The sequence below is a fragment of the Oryctolagus cuniculus genome, chromosome 15 (assembly GCF_051225735.1).
Source record: "Oryctolagus cuniculus isolate XC-2025 breed Fujian yellow rabbit chromosome 15, ASM5122573v1, whole genome shotgun sequence".
Taxonomy (NCBI): Eukaryota; Metazoa; Chordata; class Mammalia; order Lagomorpha; family Leporidae; genus Oryctolagus; species Oryctolagus cuniculus.
This window is the reverse complement of record NC_142881.1, coordinates 51,478,541-51,499,970: the sequence shown is the minus strand read 5'-3', so window position 1 is coordinate 51,499,970 and position 21,430 is coordinate 51,478,541. Positions and strand designations below refer to the sequence as shown.

The window sequence follows — 21,430 nt, the reverse complement described above, 5'->3', positions numbered from 1 at the left end:
GGCAAGACCTGGCATTAGGTTGGAAAGCTGTTTTCTTTCTTGTGGGTTGTGGATTTGTAAGAACTAGGAAAGCTGGAAGGGCTGGAAGCTATGATCATACCATTGGAGCAAAACTAGGTTCTCCCAAGTTCTGTAAGAGCCAACTGAACTCCATAAAATCCCCATAAGCACAAAATAATACATTTCACCATTGTCATTAAAATCAGCTGATTTACCTCAACAAGACAGGGTTTTGAGTCCTTCAAGTTTATAGATAATTGTTTTTATTGCATACACTTTGCTAGCTCTGCCTATGAATGAGAAAATAACCTAAATGATATTTGTTTTAAGGACAACTTAAAAATATTAAGGGGAGGGTTGTGGGTGGGAGGGACGTTATGGGGGGGGGGAGCCATTGTAATCCATAAGCTGTACTTTGGAAATTTATATTCATTAAATAAAAGTTTTAAAAAAAATATTTAGGACTATTCAATCTGCTGACTCCTGCATTTAGTGAAGAACCAACAAACCACTCCACTAGACTGACTTGGGACATATTGAGGGTGAATAGAAAGTAGAGGCAGATGGCTGGGAGTGGGAAAGGACGTAGGATTTTTTTTTCCAGATGCTCATCTAAGCTGTGCCTGGCAATGTGTCAGGAAGATAAGCATGAAGGAGAGGGTCTTGTCTTCTCCTTACTTCTTTCCCTTTGAGGCATTTGGACCTAACCATTGACACATCCATACACATAAGCAAGCAAGTTAGAGCCTATTCTCTTCTCTTCCACTTTAGATTTTAGTTTGTTGGGGGTAGAGCTGTCTTATTGACCTTTATATAGCCACTTCAACCATCAGAATGTATGCATGTATGTAATGTTGATTTTTAAAATGAAACTATATTTCAGGGTAAACACCCTGATTTATTATTATAGAATTTTTGAGCTTGGATATTCTAGCCAATTCTGAACAAAGATGTAATAAGGAGCTGGCATTGTGGTGTAGCAGGTTAAGCTATCATCTGTAACATCGGCATCCTGTATGGGTGTTTGGGTGCTGGTTCTAGTCCTGGCTGCTCTACTTCTAATCCAGCTCCCTGCTAATGGCCTGAGAAAAGCAGCAGAAGATGGCTCAAGTGTTGGACACCTGCCACCCACATGGGAGACCCAGTAGGAGCTCTTGGCTTAGCCTGGCCCAGCCCTGGCCATTTCTGGGAAGTGAACCAGTAGATAGAGATATCCATTCATTCATTGATTCTCTCTCTCTCTCTCTGTGTGTGTGTGTAACTAACTCAAATCTTGCAAAATATATGATGGGCTTAAATGGGTGAAGGTAATCAACTGTGTTATTTCTTGGCTAGATATTACTGTGTTTGGGGGCAAATGTTCATTCTGAGTCGTCCACAGTACATTTTCTACTCTAAGAACTTTGTCTAGCATCCTTGGTTAAACTTGGCACTGGCTGAGCAGTAGAGTCCAGTCAGAATGGAGATGTGGGCTCACTGAGGGGGTGAACCCTCGACCCCTGTGTGTCCGGTTAATGCTTTGCCATGGGGCTAGATGAGTATCATTGAATACTGTTGGTATCATTTTGTATTTCCCCTTCATATCTTTATGAATAAATGGTAACTAGAAATACAGTACCTTTGAAAGCTATTGTTCTGTTAATTCAATAAAATGATATCCACTTGTGCCTTTCTCTCTTAAGGGAAAGCATAAAGTTAATTGTTTAAACTGACATAATTCAGGGGTGAATTTTCCTCTCCTATTGTATGTGAAGCTCTTGAGTCTTGCAGAGTAACTTCTAGCGTCGCTTTTTCTGGATGTGTTCTCCTGATGATGGTTCTTGTATCTCTCACATGCATACCATAATGTACTGGGCATGCTCTGTAGTTTCTTGATACCAACACACACATCCGACTTCGCCTTTCTCATGTCTGAATGCATCTTAAAATTGATGAGGGCATTCAATCTGGCACTGTTTTCTCTCTGAAAAAGCTGTTTGATCAAACTGGTAGTGGCTTTTAGAATTGATGACATCTTAGAGGAAAGGTAATGTGCTTGAGTTAATCTATTTCTGTGTAACAACCTCAAAATGTACAATACTAATTATTCCCTCTGATAGTTTCTGCGGGTCAGGAATTCACCGAGGGCACAACAGGGAGGTCTCCCTGCTCTCTGATGTCTGAGGCTTCAGCCATAAGACTTTGAGCCTTAGAGAAAGAATTGTATGAAAGTTCATTGGTTGTCATGTCGGGTTTGCTGGGTCTTTGGTCCCTACTGGGTCATTCCATGAAGAGATAATGGAGTGGAAGACACTGTAGGGAAAAATCTTGATTATTTTTCTTATGAACAAAATACTTTGCAAGCTGATGAGGAATTTTGGAAGAGAGAACACACTAAGCATTTTCTGAGAGAGGCTGCATTTAGGTTTTTGATCTGAGGGAGTTTTGGAGACCAGAACTTGGGAGGCTCATCTGATTGGGCATTGGAAGCAGCAGCCTGTTATGACAATTAGGCATGTAGTCCACATCCCAGCCTGCTCTGTTAGTCAGTGTGCAGAATTCATTCCAGACTCCTTACTGATTCTTAACTCTCCGTGCCATCTTGAGGTTTGGCGTCCTTAGCAAACAAAAGAAACACAGCTGAAAGTGTAGCTGTTGTCTCCATGTGAATCCGGGACTTCAGTGTCAGCTGTTCCCAATACTCCTTATCCACCCATTCCAGAGAAAAGCTCTCCTTTTGCAATGCTGTGAGATCGCTCCCCAGGCTGACTCATAAACCACTTCCTCCAAGGAGGAAGGTCCCTCTTCCTCATCGGTAAGATAAATCATTAGATCTGAGGGAATCCAGCCTGATGTGGTTTTCTCAACCCCTTGAGGATTCAAAAAATTAGATGAGCTACTGTCTTAGTGATTAAGCAGAACGTAATTCTTTCGTAGAATGGTAAATTTTCTAAGAAAACTATTTTACTTAAATTTTTTAGCAATAAAAAAGGGCTATCATAAGATCTACAGGTGAGGTTTCTAAATAGGATGTTTAAAATAATATTTATCTGTATATGGTCATTTACACATTCAATTATTGTTTATAGCAATTGTCTATATTCCCACTAAACCAGGATCTTTTTGCTTTTTACTTGTTCAACTTTTTTTATTTTTTTAAAAAAAGGATTTGTTTGTTTATTTGGGAGGCAGAGTTACAGACAGAGGGAGAGACAGAGAGAAAGGTTCTCAATCTGCCAGCTCACTCCCCAGATAGCTACAAAGGGCGAAGCTGGATGGAACAGGAGCCAGGAGCTTTTTCCATGTCTCCCTTGTGGGTGCAGGGGCCCAAGCACTTGGGCCATCCCTAGCTGCTTTCCCAGGCAGGGAGCTGGATTAGAAGTGGAGCAGCCAGTACTTGAACCGGGACCTATATGGGATGCCAGCACCACAGGCAAAGGCATCAGGCCCTACTTAAACTTCTTATTCAGTGAAGTATTACGCCTTCTTATTGTAATGTAAATTTATAATGTTATCTCAAAAACTAAAAAAGAAAATAGAAGGCATAGGTAGAAGGAAAGAGGGAGGGAGGGAGAAGGGAATATCATGTTCTTAGACTTGTATCTACAAATTATACTGAATCTGTTAATATTTTCATTTTTATTTTAATTTTAGTTAACTTTTATTATAAAAACTTCAAATAAGCATTCTGCCACAGAAATAAGTTTAAAAGTCTTTTGGGTTAAGTCTCCAGCTATTGCCCTAGCACTGGTTTCAGAACGTTGAGTTGAAGGGACTTTTCATACAAAGAATGTTACCCTCATCTTGGACATTGCCTCTCACTGGCAGGCACTACAAGAGGTTCTAATGACTTTATGCTTAACAGTCTTTTGAAGGTGGTGCTATTATCTCTGTATTACAGATAAGGAAACTGAGACCCAGACTGCTTATGTTACTTTATCAAGGTCACAAACAGAACATGTAGCAAGCAGAGCTGTCTCACTTGGAAACCTTTGTGTAGCAGAACTTGTCCAGGATGGGGGTAGCTATAGATTTCACAGGCAACTACCAAATCCAAGGACCTAGTGCATACCAATAGACCCTTATCATGTGGAGCATCTTGGCTGAAGCTGGAGGGTTGGAAGAATTAAGGCAAGGTTCTTGATAGGCCTAACTCGTTGATTTTCCTTTTCTCGGCAACCCTTCTCATTTTACCCAGCTTAGGAAGGCATTCATATGACTTTTTTTTTTTTTTTTGGTCTTAGAAACTTGTAATGTCTACTCAGTAAACAGTTCCATAAGATTATTCAAGAATTTTTCGAAAAATGATTTTTTAGTTAAGACTTGTACTGACGTCAACCTGTACCCCAAATACAGGAGCAAGGTGTCTGTTGCCTCCAGCTAATACTGCACAGTCAGACCCAAAATCATTGTACTCCTTGAATACTTTGTTTGATGGTAGACAGCTGGATTGGCTGAATTTCTTGTGGATTTCTGTTTCAGTATTTCATTTATCAGGTAAAAAGGGGCTACTTTATTCTAAGGAGAATTTGTCAGAATTTTGACATGGCTCAAAGATTGTAGCTTAAACTGCTAGACAAAAATATCTTTCATTTTTGGTGTATATATGTCTTTGTGTTGAATCCAGGTTAGTTTTAGCTTGGGAGTGTTTATAATATTCCCTAGAGAAGTGAGCACTCTGGAGTTTTTCTAAATTGATGAGGAGGTTGCATCATGGATGACCAGGGTTGTGGTTTGTTAGGAGGCAGCATAGCCAGTGACAATAATGTGTGTGTGTGTATGGCAGAGGTAGGTAACAAGCATATTGGGAATGTAGAATTTGTACATATGCCTTATTTATTTTAAACAAATTTCTTTTTAAAAAAGATTTATTTGACAGGTGGTGTGGGGAGAGGGAGGGAAAGGGAGGGAGGGAGAGAGAGAGAGAGAGATTTTCTGCCTGCTGGTTTACTCCCCAGATGACTGCAACAGCAGGGCTGGGCCAGGCTGAAGCTAGGAGCCAGGGGCTTCTTCAGGTCTCACACATGGATGCAGGCACATGGATGCAGGGACACAAGCACTTTGGCCATCTTTCTCAGGTGCGTTAGCAGGGAGATTGGATTGGAAGTAGAGTAGCCAGAACTCAAACCAGTGCTCATATGGGATGCTGGCATAGCAGGCAGTGGCTTAACCTGATGTGCCATAACACTGGCCCCACTTAAATGTATTGTTATTATAGAAATACTGTCTATTTATCATAGAAAATTTAGGACTAAGAAATGACATTTCAGAAGTAATCACTGTTAAGATTTTGCTTTAAATTATCCTGATCCATGTGTGCATGCATGTGTGCGAACATTCATACATGTTTGTTTTTGGAAAAGGGAACCTATACTATAAATGTTCTGTAAGTTGTATTTTTAGCTGTATCTGTTTGTTCACAATTTTGCTAGAACACTATCACTAATGTATGTAAACTTGTCATTGATGGCTATATCACATATTTTGGACCTTTGCTTTTATTTTTTCTTTTATATTCTAATCTTGCAATCACTGACTGATAGAGGCTTTCTCAATTTTAGCCCAGTGAGGCGGCCCCCTTCCCACTGTCCAGCCAGTCGACGGGTTACATGTTGCTGCTCCCCTGCCCTGAGACCACTCCCTAGCTGAAGAGTGCTGTGAAACGGGTGACTGCTGATGGCTCATCTTCATTTGCTGTTTTCTTCTTGCAGGAGACAGAGCACGTGGTGCCCAGCCAGTCAGAGTGTCAGGGCAGAGCCGGGACGCCAGCTCACGAGAGTCCACAAAACAATGCCTTCAGGTGCCAAGAAACAGTGCGACCGCAGCCAAGGTGGGCCTTCGCTGTCAGAAACTGTGCCTTGCCTGAGCATCCTCTCCCAGGGATGCCAACTTGTGTGCTTGCCACCCCCACACAAGCCAAGGCCTCCTGGGTTTTGTTGTTAGTCCTTAGAGCCAGAGAAGCTGTGATCAAAGGGTTTAGTAGGACAGTCGTGGGGTCAGAGAGAAATGCAAACAAACTACTTTGCCTATTTTCTATAGGAAGATAATCATACTTTAGACTCAGGGAGGAATATGGACAGATTCTGCCCTTGGAAAGAAATTCTATTTTCATTTATTCCTCCTTTATTCCATGCCACAGTGGATTAGGATTTTCCTCTGTGGTAATGATAAGTCAATGATGACCATGTAGGCATCATGCCAATTGTTCTTCACCTATGATCTCACTTAGCCTTTCCTAGTTGGCTCAGAAGCCTAGGTACTCATAGCCCCATTGTATAGAGGAGCCCGAGGCTCAGAGACATTAAGGTGCTTTCCTGATGATGGGTAAATAAAAAAGACTAGCCAGAATTTGAACCTACAAATGTGTGAATATGGCATGGCAAGTGCATCTTGTGTCCTTACTCAAGTGTCACCCAGTGACCTTAGCTCTGAGGCCGTCTGAGGACTGGCCTTCCTAGCTGATTACACCACGTGGAGGCTGTTGTGGATCCAAGGTAAGGATATGTATGGAAAGCTGCCTGCAGAAAGCTGGCATGGTGTTCCGACGGGAGCCTCCCATTGCAGCTGTCTATGGAAAGTCTCTTGCGGAAATAAACCGAAGAAAGAATTCCAATGCTGGCTGTGTCAGGTTGTGTCAGCTGTCTTTGTAGGATCCTGTGTGTGGTGTAATCATAGCCCTTACTCAGAAAGGGTATGCTGCACTTCCTGGCGTGACCTTTAGATCTTTTTTTCTGAGTCCAAATGAATCAAGTACAGAGAAGATTGGCTGTGCTGTGTGATTGTGCTTTAAGATATCCAACATACTGAACTTAAAATCGTAGAACCCCGAAGGATTAGAGAGGACTCCAGTGGTCAGATGATCCCCTAGCCAAGAAGATTCATGGATACCTTTTTAAAAAACACTTCTCACAAGTTACTACCTTTTATCTTTGTTTAATCTGACCTCAGGTGTAGTACCTGTTGGACTCAACCTTGTCATTTCTCCAGTCATCGGGATAGTGTCCCTTCTATTTGAAGCCTGATTGTAATGGTTAGAATGGATTTATACAGTGACCATGTCTCCCTCTCCCCCTCCCCCATCAGCCTCATGACTGCCTCCGTCAGCAAGATTAAGGTCAACTAATTCCCATGCACATTTTAAAAAAGTATAAAAACAAAACAAACAAAAACCAAAGTTAAAGCATTTGTGTTTGTGTGTGGAATCTATGACAGTCTTTCAGGGGTAGATACTCAGCAGAGACCAATAAGGACAAATGGTATTTGCAATTAACCTTCTCAAGTTTGGCAAACTTGCAACCATTTTATATTCCATCTATTGTGAGGATGCTAACTGGTGATTTTACTGTTGTCAGAAGGAAAGTTAGAAACTGAATAGGGCTCTGTGGTGGAAATCATTCATGTATGACTAGTTAAGAGAGAAGAGTATTGAATGAAATAGCTCTCTGGGTGTATGAGCAGCAGTTCTTAGAGTTGGGGTGGGAGAAATTACCCTTAGTGTAGATTCTCAGAGATCCATGGTACTTTGCTTCAGAAATAAAAAAGATGAACGCACACTCACACCAGAGAGAGAGAGAGAGCTGTTTTTGTGAAAATTTAGGCAGCTCTTAGACCTCCGTGCATGCCCGGAAAAAAAAAAAAACAGATAGAGTGAGTGAGCAGCCTGCCTCTTTAAGTCAGAGTTGTGTTCTAGCCTCCAGTGGTAGGACAGCTTTTCCTGGTAAAAGCAGATCTGGTCTCTCTTTACCCCCTTAGCAAGCCTCCACAGGACCCCAGATATTTATCCTTCCCTGCTGCAGAACTCCAGACCCTACTTTGGTAACATTGAGCCTTCTAAGATAGCAGCATTCTAGAAGGTTCCATGCACCGGCATAAGTAATCACAGGATTTGGTGCTAAGTCACAGATCAGGAGCACTGTTAGGCCAGCTATCTCTGGTAATATTAAATTTAGTATTCAGATTGGGCTGGGAACCATTAAAATATACTGTTATTTATCACAGCCTTGGTGGCGCCACCCAGGGACATCCTAGTGGAACACAAAACTATCTCAAACTGTTACAAGGATTGTGAAATTGGATGAACTGGTGAAATAGGATCTGGGGCTAAAAACAGCTTTGAGTCAGGTAGTTCACATTCCTGATAGCCTTCCTCTTCTCTTTTAAGCCAGCAAGTGGCCAAGTTCAGGCATATCATGCCCAATAAGATCTTGATAGAGACATGATACTGTAATAGAACACGCCGTTCCTAGGTCTTGCTCCAAGTACAGGGAAGAAGCCAGGCTAAATCTCAGCAAGTGTGAAATGCCACCTTCTTGGGGGTGGGGAGAATTATTAACTTGATGAATAACACAAGTGATAGAGGAAAGATCTTCCTGTAGCCAGGAACCATCAGAGGGTCATAGTTCTCTTGTGTTCGACTAGAAGGAGTTGTTAGTCTTCAGCGAAGAAAATCCCTTGCAGAAGTGGGATTTTTGGAGCCAGTTGAAGTCATGGTGGATATTATGTTTCCATGCACACCAAGAAGTTTCATACTTACAGCTCTCAGAGTGTACTGTACTTTGGGCTCTTTCTAGCACAAGAGCTTTATTTGTTTCTGTGGATATGAGTGTGTTTTGCTTAAGTTTGAGTGCATCAATATTATGCTGGTTTTCTAATGGCACTTTCTCAAGTGACTATAAGCCTGTGGCTTAAAACAAATTGAATTTATTGTACTATACTTTTGTAGCTGTCCAACATGATTCTCAGTTGGCCAAAATAAAGGTGCTGGCAGCACCGTGTTTGGATTTAGAGGCTCTAGGGGAGAATCGGACCATTCCTTGCTTTTTCTTCAGTTTCCAGAGGCTGCCCACATTCCATAACTCATGGCTCCCTCTTCCATCTTTAAAGGCAACAACACTTCCTCTGACCATAGTCACATACCCCTCTGCCCACAGCAAGGAAAGATGTCCTGGTCTTGAGGATTCATTTGATTAGATTGGGCTCCCAGGATGATCTGGGTTCATCTCCCTGTGAAAGGTCATTAACCACATCTGTAAACTATTTTTTAAAATGTAAAGTAACATGGAGGGGGTACAGACCAGGAAAGAGGAAGTGGACAATTTTGGGGGCAGGAGGACCTTTCTGCCCACTTTCCATGAGGAGACTTCAGAACACTCATCAAGGGGAGGCATTGTGACACAGTGGGTTAAGCCTGTGCTTGTTATGCTACAATTTGTGTTGGAGAGCTGGTTCTAGTCCCGGCTACTATCTTTCCAGTCCAGCCTCCTGCTTGTAGGCCTGCCACTCCTGTGGGAGGACCCTGATGGAATACCTGGTTCCTGGCTTTGGCCTGACCCAGCTCTGGCTGTTGTGGGCCTTTGGGGAGTGAACCAGCAGATGAAAAATCTCCCTCTCTCCCACTTTGTCTACCTTAAAAATAAACAAATAAATCCTTTTCTTATAATTCATGGAAAACAAAATTAAAAACTTGAGTTCAAAAAATTTGAAATGTATGGGTAGTTTCTTCATAACATGCAAGTTTTAGGAAAGGTTTTTAACCTTTTTTGAGAGCCGGAGAGCAGGTGTGAGCACCAGAGCACTGAGATTCAGTGATGAGCTCCTGACATGCCCTAGACTGCCAGGGCTGGAGTGGGTCAAAGCTGGGAGCTTAGAATACAACCTGGCTCCCCCGCACGTGTGCCAGGAGCCCTATTACTTGAGCCTCCTTTCCTGCTTCCCAGGATCTCCATTTGCATGAAATAGGAGTCCTTAGCTGGAGCCAAGACTTGGTCCAAGCTACTCAGATAAGTGATGTGGGCTTCTTAACCATTAGGCTAAATGCCTACTCTTCAGTTTGCAGAATGCTTGTACTTGTTTATTTTTCTCCAGGGAAACATCTGTAAAGCATTTATCCTGTGTGCTCATCACCCTCCAAAGCGTTTCAAACGCCTGCACTAACCTCTTCGAACTCCGGGTTTGCTTGCTCTTCTGAATTTCCTCAACAGAGTCCATCATAGGTAGGATTTCCATCCCCGGCAAGCCATTCATTGCAGCCTCGCTGCCATTGGCTGCCCCCAGCCTCCACCTTGGCAGCACAGGGCTGCACGTCAGAGGTTTCGGACTAGGAGTCCTACAGGGAGCGCACCAGGAGACGTATTTGGCTTAGTTGGTGTTTTAAAATATTTTGAGTCAGTCTTTAAAAATCAAGATTTTAAAATTTTTACTGATTTCTGCCTTCTTCGGTAAAAAGCCCCCTTTTTATAGAGAAGTGATGAACTGGGGCTGAGGAGTAGCTCTCGCTGTTTTTCCCCACAGTTTCTGCTTGCTGCTGTCTATTCATTTATGCTCATTGCCAGGCACTCACAGGCATTTGACTTACAGTGCCGGCTCCAACCCTTTCTTCCTGGCAGCTGCTCATTCTGGGAACGCTGGCTGCCAGGAGTCCGAGTCCTAATATAGTGGTGGCTGATAGGTCTTGATGTACTGCTTTCTCTGATGACCTGTGGACACGATAACAGATAGCACATATACAGTGGAGGGTGTTACAATGTTCGGGCATGCTCTTCAATACCTGGTGTTTTGGAAAGCATTTAAAATTATAGAACTATACTTTGTAAGAGTTGGAAGAAGTCGTAGTATCCTTGAATATGAGTACAACACTCCCATTTTCTAGTTTGGCACCCAATGAGGCTGTGGTTTGCTTAGCTTCTCACTTCCCTTGGTAATAGAACCGAGAGGAGCACCATCAATCCATTTAGAGCAGCCACTTGATGAATATGCATCAGTCTGACTGATTTTTATAGCTCAAGCTAGCACCAATCCTATAAACCCTCAGAAATGTCAAAGGGGAATTTGTGAATGTAAGAGAATACTAATGCAGTCCAGGGTTTCTTACCAAGCTAAGTAAATTTACTTTTGAGAGTGATTAACTCACTTACATTTAAAATATTGTTTTAAAATTTATGACAGCATTAAAGTTTTAACATCATTAACGACCTTGTCTGTATCAACAGGAGCTATTTGGTAGCATTATCTTACTACTAATGAGCTTGATGGCCACATTTGCAAGTTTGAGTTCATGGACCTCTTTCTTCATCTGGAAGTCTCCTGTGAGAGGGCCCTAAAGATCTTTAGCAGGGATAATGGCCTTGGATGACTTGGGTTTTTGTGACATTTCAGATTAACAACAACAAAAAAAGACAACAAAACCCCAAAAAGCTGGAGGCTTTGTTGCTTTATGGAGAGAGGAAGTGTTACTGGCAGCAACTTTTCCACAGGGGATAAAGTCCTTTCATCTTTTGTTTCTCTCTCTGTGTGTGTGTGTGTGTGTGTGTTAATAGCTAATTGTTTCTTACTTCAGTGCTTTTCCTAGGAGTAAGGAGAGTCTGAGTTCTGCTGAAAGGGGGAAGAGCGGTAAAGACAATGCCGACCCAGAGGTTTTACTCAAACAAAAGACCCCTTCCCCTCCTTGGACTGCAGCAGAGCAGGACTCCTGCCAGTTTCCAGCTTGTGCTCCTTCCTCCTTAGATCGGGTTTGCTTCTTAAATGGAGGGAGGCAGGGACAAAGTATGGAGATAATTTTAAAAACAAAGTTTATCTTGACAGTGCTTTGGGGTTCCCTGATGCACAGCTGGGTAATGAGTGGGTTCTGACATGGTATCCAGTGCTGGGATGGAACCATGAGGCTAGGGCTCTGCTTCGCCCTGCAGCCACAGAAACAGTCTGATGGAAGGAACGGAATATTTGAATTCAGAAGTGCAGGGACTTGCGTCATGTCTGTCAGGTCATTGGTCGCTTCAGGCAAATCCCTCCTCTAACCTAAGGAGTTTAGGTCCAAAGATGACTGAGGCTCCTGGCTCTTCCCATGGAAGATGAGCACTCGAGGTTGAAAGGCTTTGATCCACGGAAAGACTTGAGCTTAAGAATACAAGCCTTGCAGACACAGATAAATAATTCCCCTTCTCTGCTGTAGAGCACAAAAACCCCACACCAGATCTTTAAACTGCTGATTGAAAAAGTGCCCACATTTGATTATTTGGGGCATGAAATCATCTTTTTTTTTTTTTTTTTAAGGAGTCTGCTCTTGATCATTTAATAAATTCCTAGTGCTCTCACCAGTTAATAATCAGACATAAGGATAAAAAGGAAACTTCAGAGTTCTCATTAAAAATAATAAAAAAATTAAGTGAAATACTGGTAAATACAGAAAATCCTGAGAACCCAAATGTCTTATACTCTTACCACCAATATATACTGTTATGATTACAGTGTATGTTCTTATGTTGCTGTTAATGTTGGTATAAAAATGAATTTTGTATGAAAGGGACTTCTCAATGCATTAGGATTTAAATCTGCTATAAGCACTAGTTTTAACTTTTTATTTCAAAGTATTTTTAAGTTTACAAAACTAAAGTTGTAGAGTTGTATTAAGAGTTCCCATATGCCCCATGTCTTATATTGGTGTAGTTGTCACAGTTAGTATATTTGTCACTATTTAAATCACAACCAACTTTCCCTGGTTTTTAAAATCTAACATCCCTCCATCCCTCCCACTTCTCCCAGCCTCTGGTAATGAACACTCTGTGTTCGTATTCTTCCTTCCTTCCTTACATCCATCCATCCATCTTCCTTCCTTCTCTTTTTTTCTCAGCTTCTATTGATGAGGGAGAACACATGGTGTTTGTCTCTCTGTGTCTGGCTTATTTCACTTAACATCATGTCCTGCAGTTCTATCCATTTTGCTGCAAATGATATGATTTCATTGTAATGGCTGAATAGTATTTCATTGAGTATATAGGCCACATTTTCTTTATCCATTCTTTTGGTGGTGGACACATTGATTCTATATCTTTGTTACTATGAACAGTGCTGCAAGAAACATGGTGGAGCAGGCATTTCTTTATACATTGATTACATGTCAGTTTGATATATATTCAGTAGTAGAATTTCTGGGTCACATGGCAGTCCTAGTTTAGAAAGAAATCTTCATACTATTTTCCATAATGGTGGTCTAATTTACATTCCCATCAACAGTATATAAGAGTTCTCCTTTACCCACCTCTTTACCAGCATTGCAATACACCCCCCCAACCTAGTTGAAGGTGTTGCTATAGAACCCCCAAATCTGGAATTGCTCACCCAATGCTCAGAAAGCCAATCACTTACATTGGGATGGTGGAAGAAAGTAGATATATATGTAACACACTGAGCAAGGAGCTGGGCAGCTATTGGTTAATTCCCTCTGAGTTACGTGTGCAGATTCTTAAAGATTGATATTGGGGCTGAGAGGTGCAAATTAAGTTCATGTCCAAGTTCCTGGTTAATCAGTAGTGTTCATGACCTTCCTTTGGTTGGTTGTGATGCCGTGTTCTTTAGGGAATCTTTATGATGACCAGGTGGGCTTCACTTGGTCTGGGGGAGTTACATGTAACTGGTAGTTAACTTCTGCCCTAGACCTGGACTTCCCCTAACAAACCTCTCTGGACAGTGCTGGCCAACAAGGTTTTATCTGTTGGGTACACAGATGACTGAGCACACTGATCAGAACCTTGTGGGGCCAGCTGTATCACTCTAGCAATTCAGTGAATTCCTTTTGATATGGGACAGGCAGGAACACCTTGGTCTAATGGAGACAGACAAGAGGCTGGGATCTTACATTTACATCATAGGGGTTTGGCGTCACCAGTATATTTACTTTCTGTCTTTTTGATCACAGGCATTCTAACAGGGATGAGGTGATAACTTATTGTGGTTTTGCTTTGTATGTCCCTGTTGGTTAGTGACATTGAGCATTTCTTCATATGCCTGTTGGCCATTTGTATTTGTTCTTCTGAGAATCGTCTATTCATGTCCTTTTCCCATTTCTTAACTGGATTAGTGGTTTTTTGGTTGTTGAGGTTTCTGAGTTTCTGAAATATTCATGACTTGAATTCTTTGTCACAAGCAGCTTGCAAATATTTTCTCCCGTTCTGTCAGATGCCTCTTCACCATATTGATTTCTTTGTTGTACAGAAGATTCCAAGTTTAGTTCAGGCACTAATTATTTGAAGTAGGCCCCAAAGAAGGAAAATAGACAAGAATGCATTCTGACTACACAATATTTATATTTAATAGTATACTTTTTAGACATGGGACCAGTTAGTTGAATAATAGAGTAGTAGACGAATCATCACAATTTTGGTGAGTTCATCGGCGACTAAAATGAACCAAAGTAATTTTCTGTAACAAGCATTCTAATATATAATCTCTAAAAGGAACACGTTTTTACAAGCTTTGGTGTCATTATAGCCCTATGGCCCCAGTACTTGGATCCGTGCACCCAAGTAAGAGACCCAAAAGAAGTTCCTGGCTTTGGACTGCCCTAACTCCAGCATGTGTGGCCATCTGGGGAGTGAACCAGCAGATGAAAGATCTTTCTTTGTCTGTCTCTCCCCCTTCTTCTTTCTGTAACTCTGCCTTTCAAATAAATAAAAAATCATAAGAGAGAAAAGAGAAAAGTTTGTCCTTAACATCTGAATGTTATGAAAATTTTCTAGCTTAACTTCAAGTAGATTTGAGAGGAATTTCAGTAATGATTATAGGAGAAAATCTAATTTAGAACTTTGACCAGCTCATTACGTGTTCATGTTTCCAGGGTTCATGGAATGAAGCTATTTCTTTCTTAACTCTTCTTCTCACAGAGGCAATGGCTACTCCCATACTTCTGTTGCAGTGTTTGTCAATAAGATTATTCCTCTTCACGATTTACATTAAATACTATATATACACAGATTATACATAGTGACACACACAACCTGCACTGTCGCTCCCCCTCTTCACGGAAGAACGACACTAGACCCTGCGCTGTTCTTTTGTCTGCTCGGCCCTCCCCGGGTTTGCTGCTGGTCCTTCCCGGGTTGGCTGCCGACCCTTCCACCTCCGTGGAAGGGTGGCTCCCCCTGCCACTTTCCCCACTTCCGCGGGGGAGTGGCACACCGCCGGCCGGCTCTCTCGGGGGCTGCTCAGATGTTATCCGGATGTTCCCTTTAGATGTTCCTGGTGCATGTTGTCTCTCTCCTCCTTTATAGTCCTCTTCCACCAATCCCAACTCTGCTACCCACATGCCGAGTACGCTGCTCTCCTCCAATCAGGAGCAGGATCAGCTCCTGCAGGTTATTGGTCGAACTGGAGGCAGCTGTGTAGAAGTTGTTTACTCCTCTCCCAGCGCCATATTGTGGGAGAGCAGATGCATAGAATAAGTCTTAATTCCAGTAACTTAGTCTAGTCCGAGTTGCTCCCCACATGCACCACCCCCTCCTCTCATTTATTTAAATATCTCTGTAAATTTTTGTCCCAATTAATGTTTTATTCCTTTCCATATAATAGAAAATATTATGTATCACACTTAATAGCTGGGATATGCTCCATTGTGTGGATACACCATCATTTATCTGACTAATTGCAAAGTATTTGGTATTTTGTTATTTTGAGAATTTATATTTGTAGATATTGCTTTAAGTGGAAAATATTTATTTGTTTATTTATTTATTTGAAAGTCAAAGTTACACAGAGAGAAGGAGATAGAGAGAGAGAGAGAGAGGTCTTTCATCTGCTGGTTCACTCCCCAATTTGCAGCAACAGCCAGAGCTGCACACTAATCCGAAGCCAGGAGCCTCTTCTGAGTCTCTCACACAGGTGCAGGGGCCCAAGGACTTGGGCCATCTTCTACTACTTTCCCAGGCCATAGCAGAGAGCTGGATCAGAAGTGGAACAACCGAGACTCAAACCGGTGCCCATATGGGATGCCAGCACTGCAGGCAATGGCTTTACCCACTATGCCACAGCGCCGGCTCCGTGGCAAACGTTTATAAATATTTTTGTACATCTATCATAGTTTCATTGGTTTTTCTTAAGGGTCAAAGCTGTCTGGACACACAATTTGAAATAATTAGCTTAAATGAGATTTATGATATCATTGTTTCATGGAAGAAGATTGAAATGTAATGAAGAATTGAGTCTTGAGAGAATTAGTCATGCAGCTGGATTTCTGTTAAGTGTTGGAGTATTAGCATTGTGACTTTGGCTGGAACGTTTGAGCAACTCAGTCTAATCAATCCCTTCCTTCTTCATTGGTTTATGCACTAGTTGTTTCTGTTTCATCCACTAGTCCTTATGGATCTCTAATTCAGTTTGTGCTAAGGGGCAGAGTGCTTCTGGCTCTAACATTCCAAGAGAATATTGCTAAGTCATGCTGATGATAGAACAATTCTTTGTTGTGTGGGATTGGCCCACGCATAGCAGGGACTCTGGCATCTGGCTCCAGCCCACAGAATGCCAGTAGACATTCCCAGCTTCTGAGATAGTCACAAAGAACCCCCAAATTTTTGATCTTTTGTATATCACGGCCTTGTAAGAAATGCCAGTCTGTGTGATTGGTATATCATTATCAACCATGTTTTATGTGAAATTTTATTAACATGGGCACACATTCATGATGTGTTCACATGTGGGAAAACTAACGACTATATAACTATTGCATCATGATCCTATTTTTGCTTACTATGTATTTATGTACAGAAACATACTGAAAAGATAAAAATCAATATTTTATTGGTGACGACTTTTGGACAGATGATTGTGGGCAACATAAAAAATATGTGTGCTTTTGCTTTCCAAAATTGAACCCCTATTAAATTTGTAATGGGGGAAGTGAATTAATTTATAAGTACAAGAAAATAATAGTACCTATGGTTTCTCTGGCATTACTTATTAACTGTCTTACTTTGGAGCATATAGGAATATTAGGAGATAATGAATTTATATTTTGTTCTTGTTAACTAAGAGAAGCCTAAAAGTAATTTTCAATGATACCTGTGGCTTTTATGCTTTGGGTTAGTTGGTATCAGAAAGGAAATACTAAAGATCATTTTGTAAAGGGTATGATGATAATCAAAATCAGAATTTGTGTCCTAGCTGTGTCTTTCCTTGAGTAATTGACTCTGGATGGAAGCGGTTTCTCCTTAGACCGTTGAGTTGTGCCAAGCTTCTCAGGCGTGCAGTAGCACTGAATTCTTAGAGCACCCTGTGACCTCGCACATACCAAAAACAAAGGAAATACCAAGGCTCACTCAAATGAGGTGGGGTCCAAGAGGAGGAAGATTCAGAGGGAGTGGAAGCAGAAGTAAGCCAGATGTTAGAGGCTTCCCGGACAATGCCTTGAATGTAGCACCAACACAAAATAATTTGACCACACCCAGCCTATTGAATAAATCCAAACACATATAATAGAGCCCCTGGGAAGGGCCTAGAAAATGTATCCAAGATACTGCCCCATAGAGAGGAAGGGCCTTGGTGGTAGTCAGACTTGAATGCTAATTCTAGCCTTGCTACTTCCATGGACAAATTCCCTAACCTCTCTGGGCTTTAGTTTGTTCAGAATTGCAGTGGAAATGAAAATGCCTACTTTACAGAGCTCCTGTTATGAGGATTACACGAGACAGCCCGTGTCCAGCTTTGTTTCAGGGCAGGTCCCACTGCAGGTGCTCACTAAGTGCAGGTCTCACTAAGTGCAGGTCTCCATCCAGCTGCACACGAGCCACTGCCCACACAGCCCTCGTTCTCTTCTCCCCTCCGTTCATCAAGTTCCAACCATGAGTCAAGCTCGTTCCCAGATTCTCCTGCACTTTGCTCTCTTTCTGACAGCCAGTTTGATTTCTGCAGTTGGAATATGTTCAACTGGATTAGGCACATTGTTAAGCTCAAAGTTCTTGATTTATATCTTCAAATAGGAAATATGCCACTTTTCTTACAGTTCTTTTGAATGTATGAAATTAGTGCCATGCTGAACTCACTAGTTTAGTAGTGTAGTAATATTCCTTTTTAAAGATTTACTTATTTGAAAGGCAGAGTTAGAGGGAGAGACAGAAAGAGCTCTTCCATCCACTGGTTCATTCTCCAAATGTCTGTAATGTCCAGGACTGGGCAAGGTTGAAGTCGGGAGCCAGGAGCCTCTTCTGGGTCTCCCAGCTAGGGGGCAGGGGCCCAAGGACTTGGGCCATCTTCTGCTTTCCCAGACACTTTGGCAGGGAGCTAGATTGGAAGTGGTGCAGCCAGGACTTGAACCGGCACTCATGTGGGATGCTGCTATTGCATGCTGTGGTTTAACCCCTTACACTAGAATGCTGGATCCTTTATTGACACTTTTTAAAAATCTTATTTCAATGGCTGACAGAGGGAGAGGGGCCCAGAGATTTTCAGTCTCACAGTTCACCCCTCAAATATCTGCAACAGTCAGGGCTGGGCCAGGCTGCAGTCGGGGGCCTGAAACTCCATCCAAGTGTGGGTGGCACAGACTTAACCACTTGTGTCTCTGAAACTAACTTAGCCTTAATATGGGAAATGAATTTATTAATTTTTAGTCCATGTTCTTGTCTCTTACAGAGATAGCAATAGTAAGTGAAGACAGCAAATAGAAACAAAGCTTATTGGGCATTGGGGGAATAAACGTACATTCATGCTGGAGTGTGGGAAAGATATGCAACATGAGTTGCCAAGGAGTTGCCCATAAACTAGGGAGGAAAAAAAATCTGAAAATGGTACTTGGGATTAGGAAGGTCTGAGAATAAGAGGATGGGAGAGTGGAAAAGCTCCATCTAAGCACCCAAAATATGGGTGTAGTACCCCTAAGTCAGATCCAAGGTGGGGAGAGAATGGTCTCCTACCTTCCACCTCATATGTGCCTTGCTCCCAAGTGTGACAGATGCATGATGGGAAGGTGGGTGTTTCGATTGACAAGTCTGAGGATACATCAGGTGTCCGGGGGGTGGGGTGCTGTGGCCTGTGATTTCTGGCTCCTCAGCCCTAACTAGCTGCCTGCCGATCCCATATCACCCTCACCCCTCAGGCCAGCAGTAACCTAGGTACCCTTCATCTCATGCCAAGGGTGCATCATCAGGGACAAGAAGGGGCTGGAGTGTGGTGAACTTCAAAGAGAATGGGTAAAAAAAGTCAAGAAAATTGTTCACAGCCAGACTGCTTAGGGCCTGGGTGCCAGGTTGTAGATTTTGGATTTTGTCTAAGTCCAGAGGGAAGCCAGTGGAGCCTATAAACAGGAGGATAACATGCTCAGAAGTACGTCTTCGAAGACCACTCTGGGTACTGTGTGTTGCGCTCAGGAAGACTTCTGGGAAACTAATAAATCATCCATGTGGGAGGTGGTGGTTGGAGGTCAGGGTAGAAGGAAGTGGGCATGTGAAGGACAGAGACTTAGACAGACAGATAGACAGACAGAAAGTCCTATCTATCTATCTATCTATCTAACAGGTAGAGTTATAGACAGTGAAAGAGACAGAGAGAGAGAAAGGTCTTCCTTCCTTTGGTTCACTCCCCAAATGGCTGCTACGGCCAAAGACAGGAGCCAGGTGCTTCTCCTGGTCTCCCATGTGGGTGCAGGGCCCAAGCACCTGGGCCATCCTCCACTGCCTTCCCGGGCCACAGCAGAGAGCTGGACTGGAAGAGGAGCAACCAGGACTAGAACCAGCACCCATATGGGATGCCGGCGCTGCAGGAAGAGGATTAACCAAGTGAGCCACGGTGCTGGCCCCAGGACTCTCTCCTTTCAAGAAAGAAAACCATTAAGAAGGACAGGTAGCATTTAGGCTTGTTTAACGTGTACTAATGTCTGCTCAAATTTGTGTGTTTTCTTAAAATTCTTTTGTTCCTAGAACTATCCTGAATCGTACTTGAAAAGAGAGTCAGAAGCCTGAGTATCAGTTGCAATATCACTGTTCCCTGTGCAGCGTGTATTCATAACTATTCATCTGGTTTTTACCGTCATTCAAATTGTACTCTCCCACTGCCCAGTCATTTGTGATGTCCTGGGCCCTTCACCCTGTCTGCCCTGAAAAAAGTCTTCACCTGTGTGATTGGTATTTTCTTTGACTTTAAGCTCCAGAAACACAGGAATTGTTTCTGCTTTGCCCCATTGTTCACTGTCTTAATATAGATTTCCTCCTAGAAGCAGAGCCTAAGGGAAGGACTTGGGTATAGGAGCTGGTCCCAGGACACGGGAAACAAGGAAGGAGGAAGAGTCAACAGTAGATATCTGTCTTACAAGGTTGATCTTCTGAGAAATTGTTTTAGAAAGGACCTCACTCTTCCCTTTGAATGTTGGGCAACAGTGATGTTACATACACTCTCCTCTCTGTTGGTTGCAGATCGACCCCAGGGGAGTTAATTCTGCCACACTTCCAGGTTGAGAGAATGAGCTGTGCTTGGCAAAAATATTGAGGCAGAAAAGTAAAGAGGGCCGACGCCATGGCTCACTAGGTTGATCCTCCACCTATGGCGCCGGCACCCTGGGTTCTAGTCCCAATTGGGGTGCCAGATTCTGTCCCAGTTGCCCCTCTTCCAGTCCAGCTCTCTGCTGTGGCCCAGGAAGGCAGTGGAGGATGGCCCAGGTGCTTGGGCCCTGCACCCACATGGGAGACCAGGAGGAAGCACCTGGCTCCTGGCTTCGGATTGGCGCAGCGAGCCGGCCACAATGCACTGGCTGTAGTGGCCACTTGGGGGATGAACAAACGGAAAAAGGAAGACTTTTCTCTCTCTCTCTCTCTCTCTCTCTCTAATTCTGTCAAAAAAAAAAAAATAAAGAAAAGAGAGGTGACAGGTGCTTGAGGTGAGACAATGCAAGTGGGTACAACTGCACAAAGACCTGAAGCATCAGTGCCAACTGCTGGGTCTCCTGGGCTGACCGGTGGCACCAGGAGCAGGTGTCTGATGATTCCTTACTAACATATGCAATGGATGAGGTTTTTCAGGTAAAGTGTTTTGTATCCTACTCAGCAAGCCAGTTGTTGCTCTCATTAGCACTGCCACTAACCTGTTATTAGGGGCTGTGCTATATCATTCAGCCCCTACAAATAAACCTGTTGAATCCCATGTCCTCAATATCCCATCCCTAACCCTGAACTTCACTGGGCCACTGTGTGTTTTAAACCACACCCATGACGACTCTGCCTTCATCCCTCCTCCAGTCCTGAGGCTGGCCTTGTGGGCCTGACTCACACAGCTCAGCCATTGTCCAGGCACTTGTGTGGCCCTGGCTGCTTCTGGCATCTGTTCCTGCAGAGTGAGGAGTAGTGCCTCTTCACGCCAGCTGGGCTGCCTCTTAGTTACTCTCTCATCGTGTCTCCCGGGTGTAGTCTTTCTCCTGGGAATGTGTCCCCTAGGAGGCCAGACCAGAAACACTGGGTGACGCCACCACTCAGGAAGTCCCCAACCTGTGCCCTTTCATCACCAGTCTCCTTAAGGCTACCTCACCTGGACCTTTAAGATGATGTTTCCCAATTAGGAATCTCTCGGCGTGCTTGTGGACCGCACATCACCATTTGATTCCTCTGGACATTCTGATTTGTAGGTCTTGACTGAGGCCTGGGAATCTGTTTTCATAATACTGGTTGATTCTGATCTTGAAAGCAGTGGGAGGTGGGGGTGAGGT

The 21,430-nt window shown here is 43.0% G+C and overlaps 1 protein-coding gene across 10 annotated transcripts in view; it reads left to right on the top strand.

Moving 5' to 3' along the window:
- FAM13C (family with sequence similarity 13 member C) overlaps window positions 1–21,430 on the top strand; it is a 127,657-nt gene that overhangs the window by 43,178 nt on the left and 63,049 nt on the right. For 9 of the 10 annotated variants that reach the window (XM_070057689.2, XM_070057688.2, XM_070057687.2 and 6 more), the window contains one exon: window positions 5,691–5,809. In XM_070057689.2, the coding sequence (XP_069913790.2) occupies window positions 5,691–5,809 (119 nt within the window). Of the gene's footprint in view, window positions 1–2,659; window positions 2,795–5,690; window positions 5,810–21,430 lie in introns of those variants that run through there. The other variant, XM_089314878.1, reaches the window with a different exon arrangement.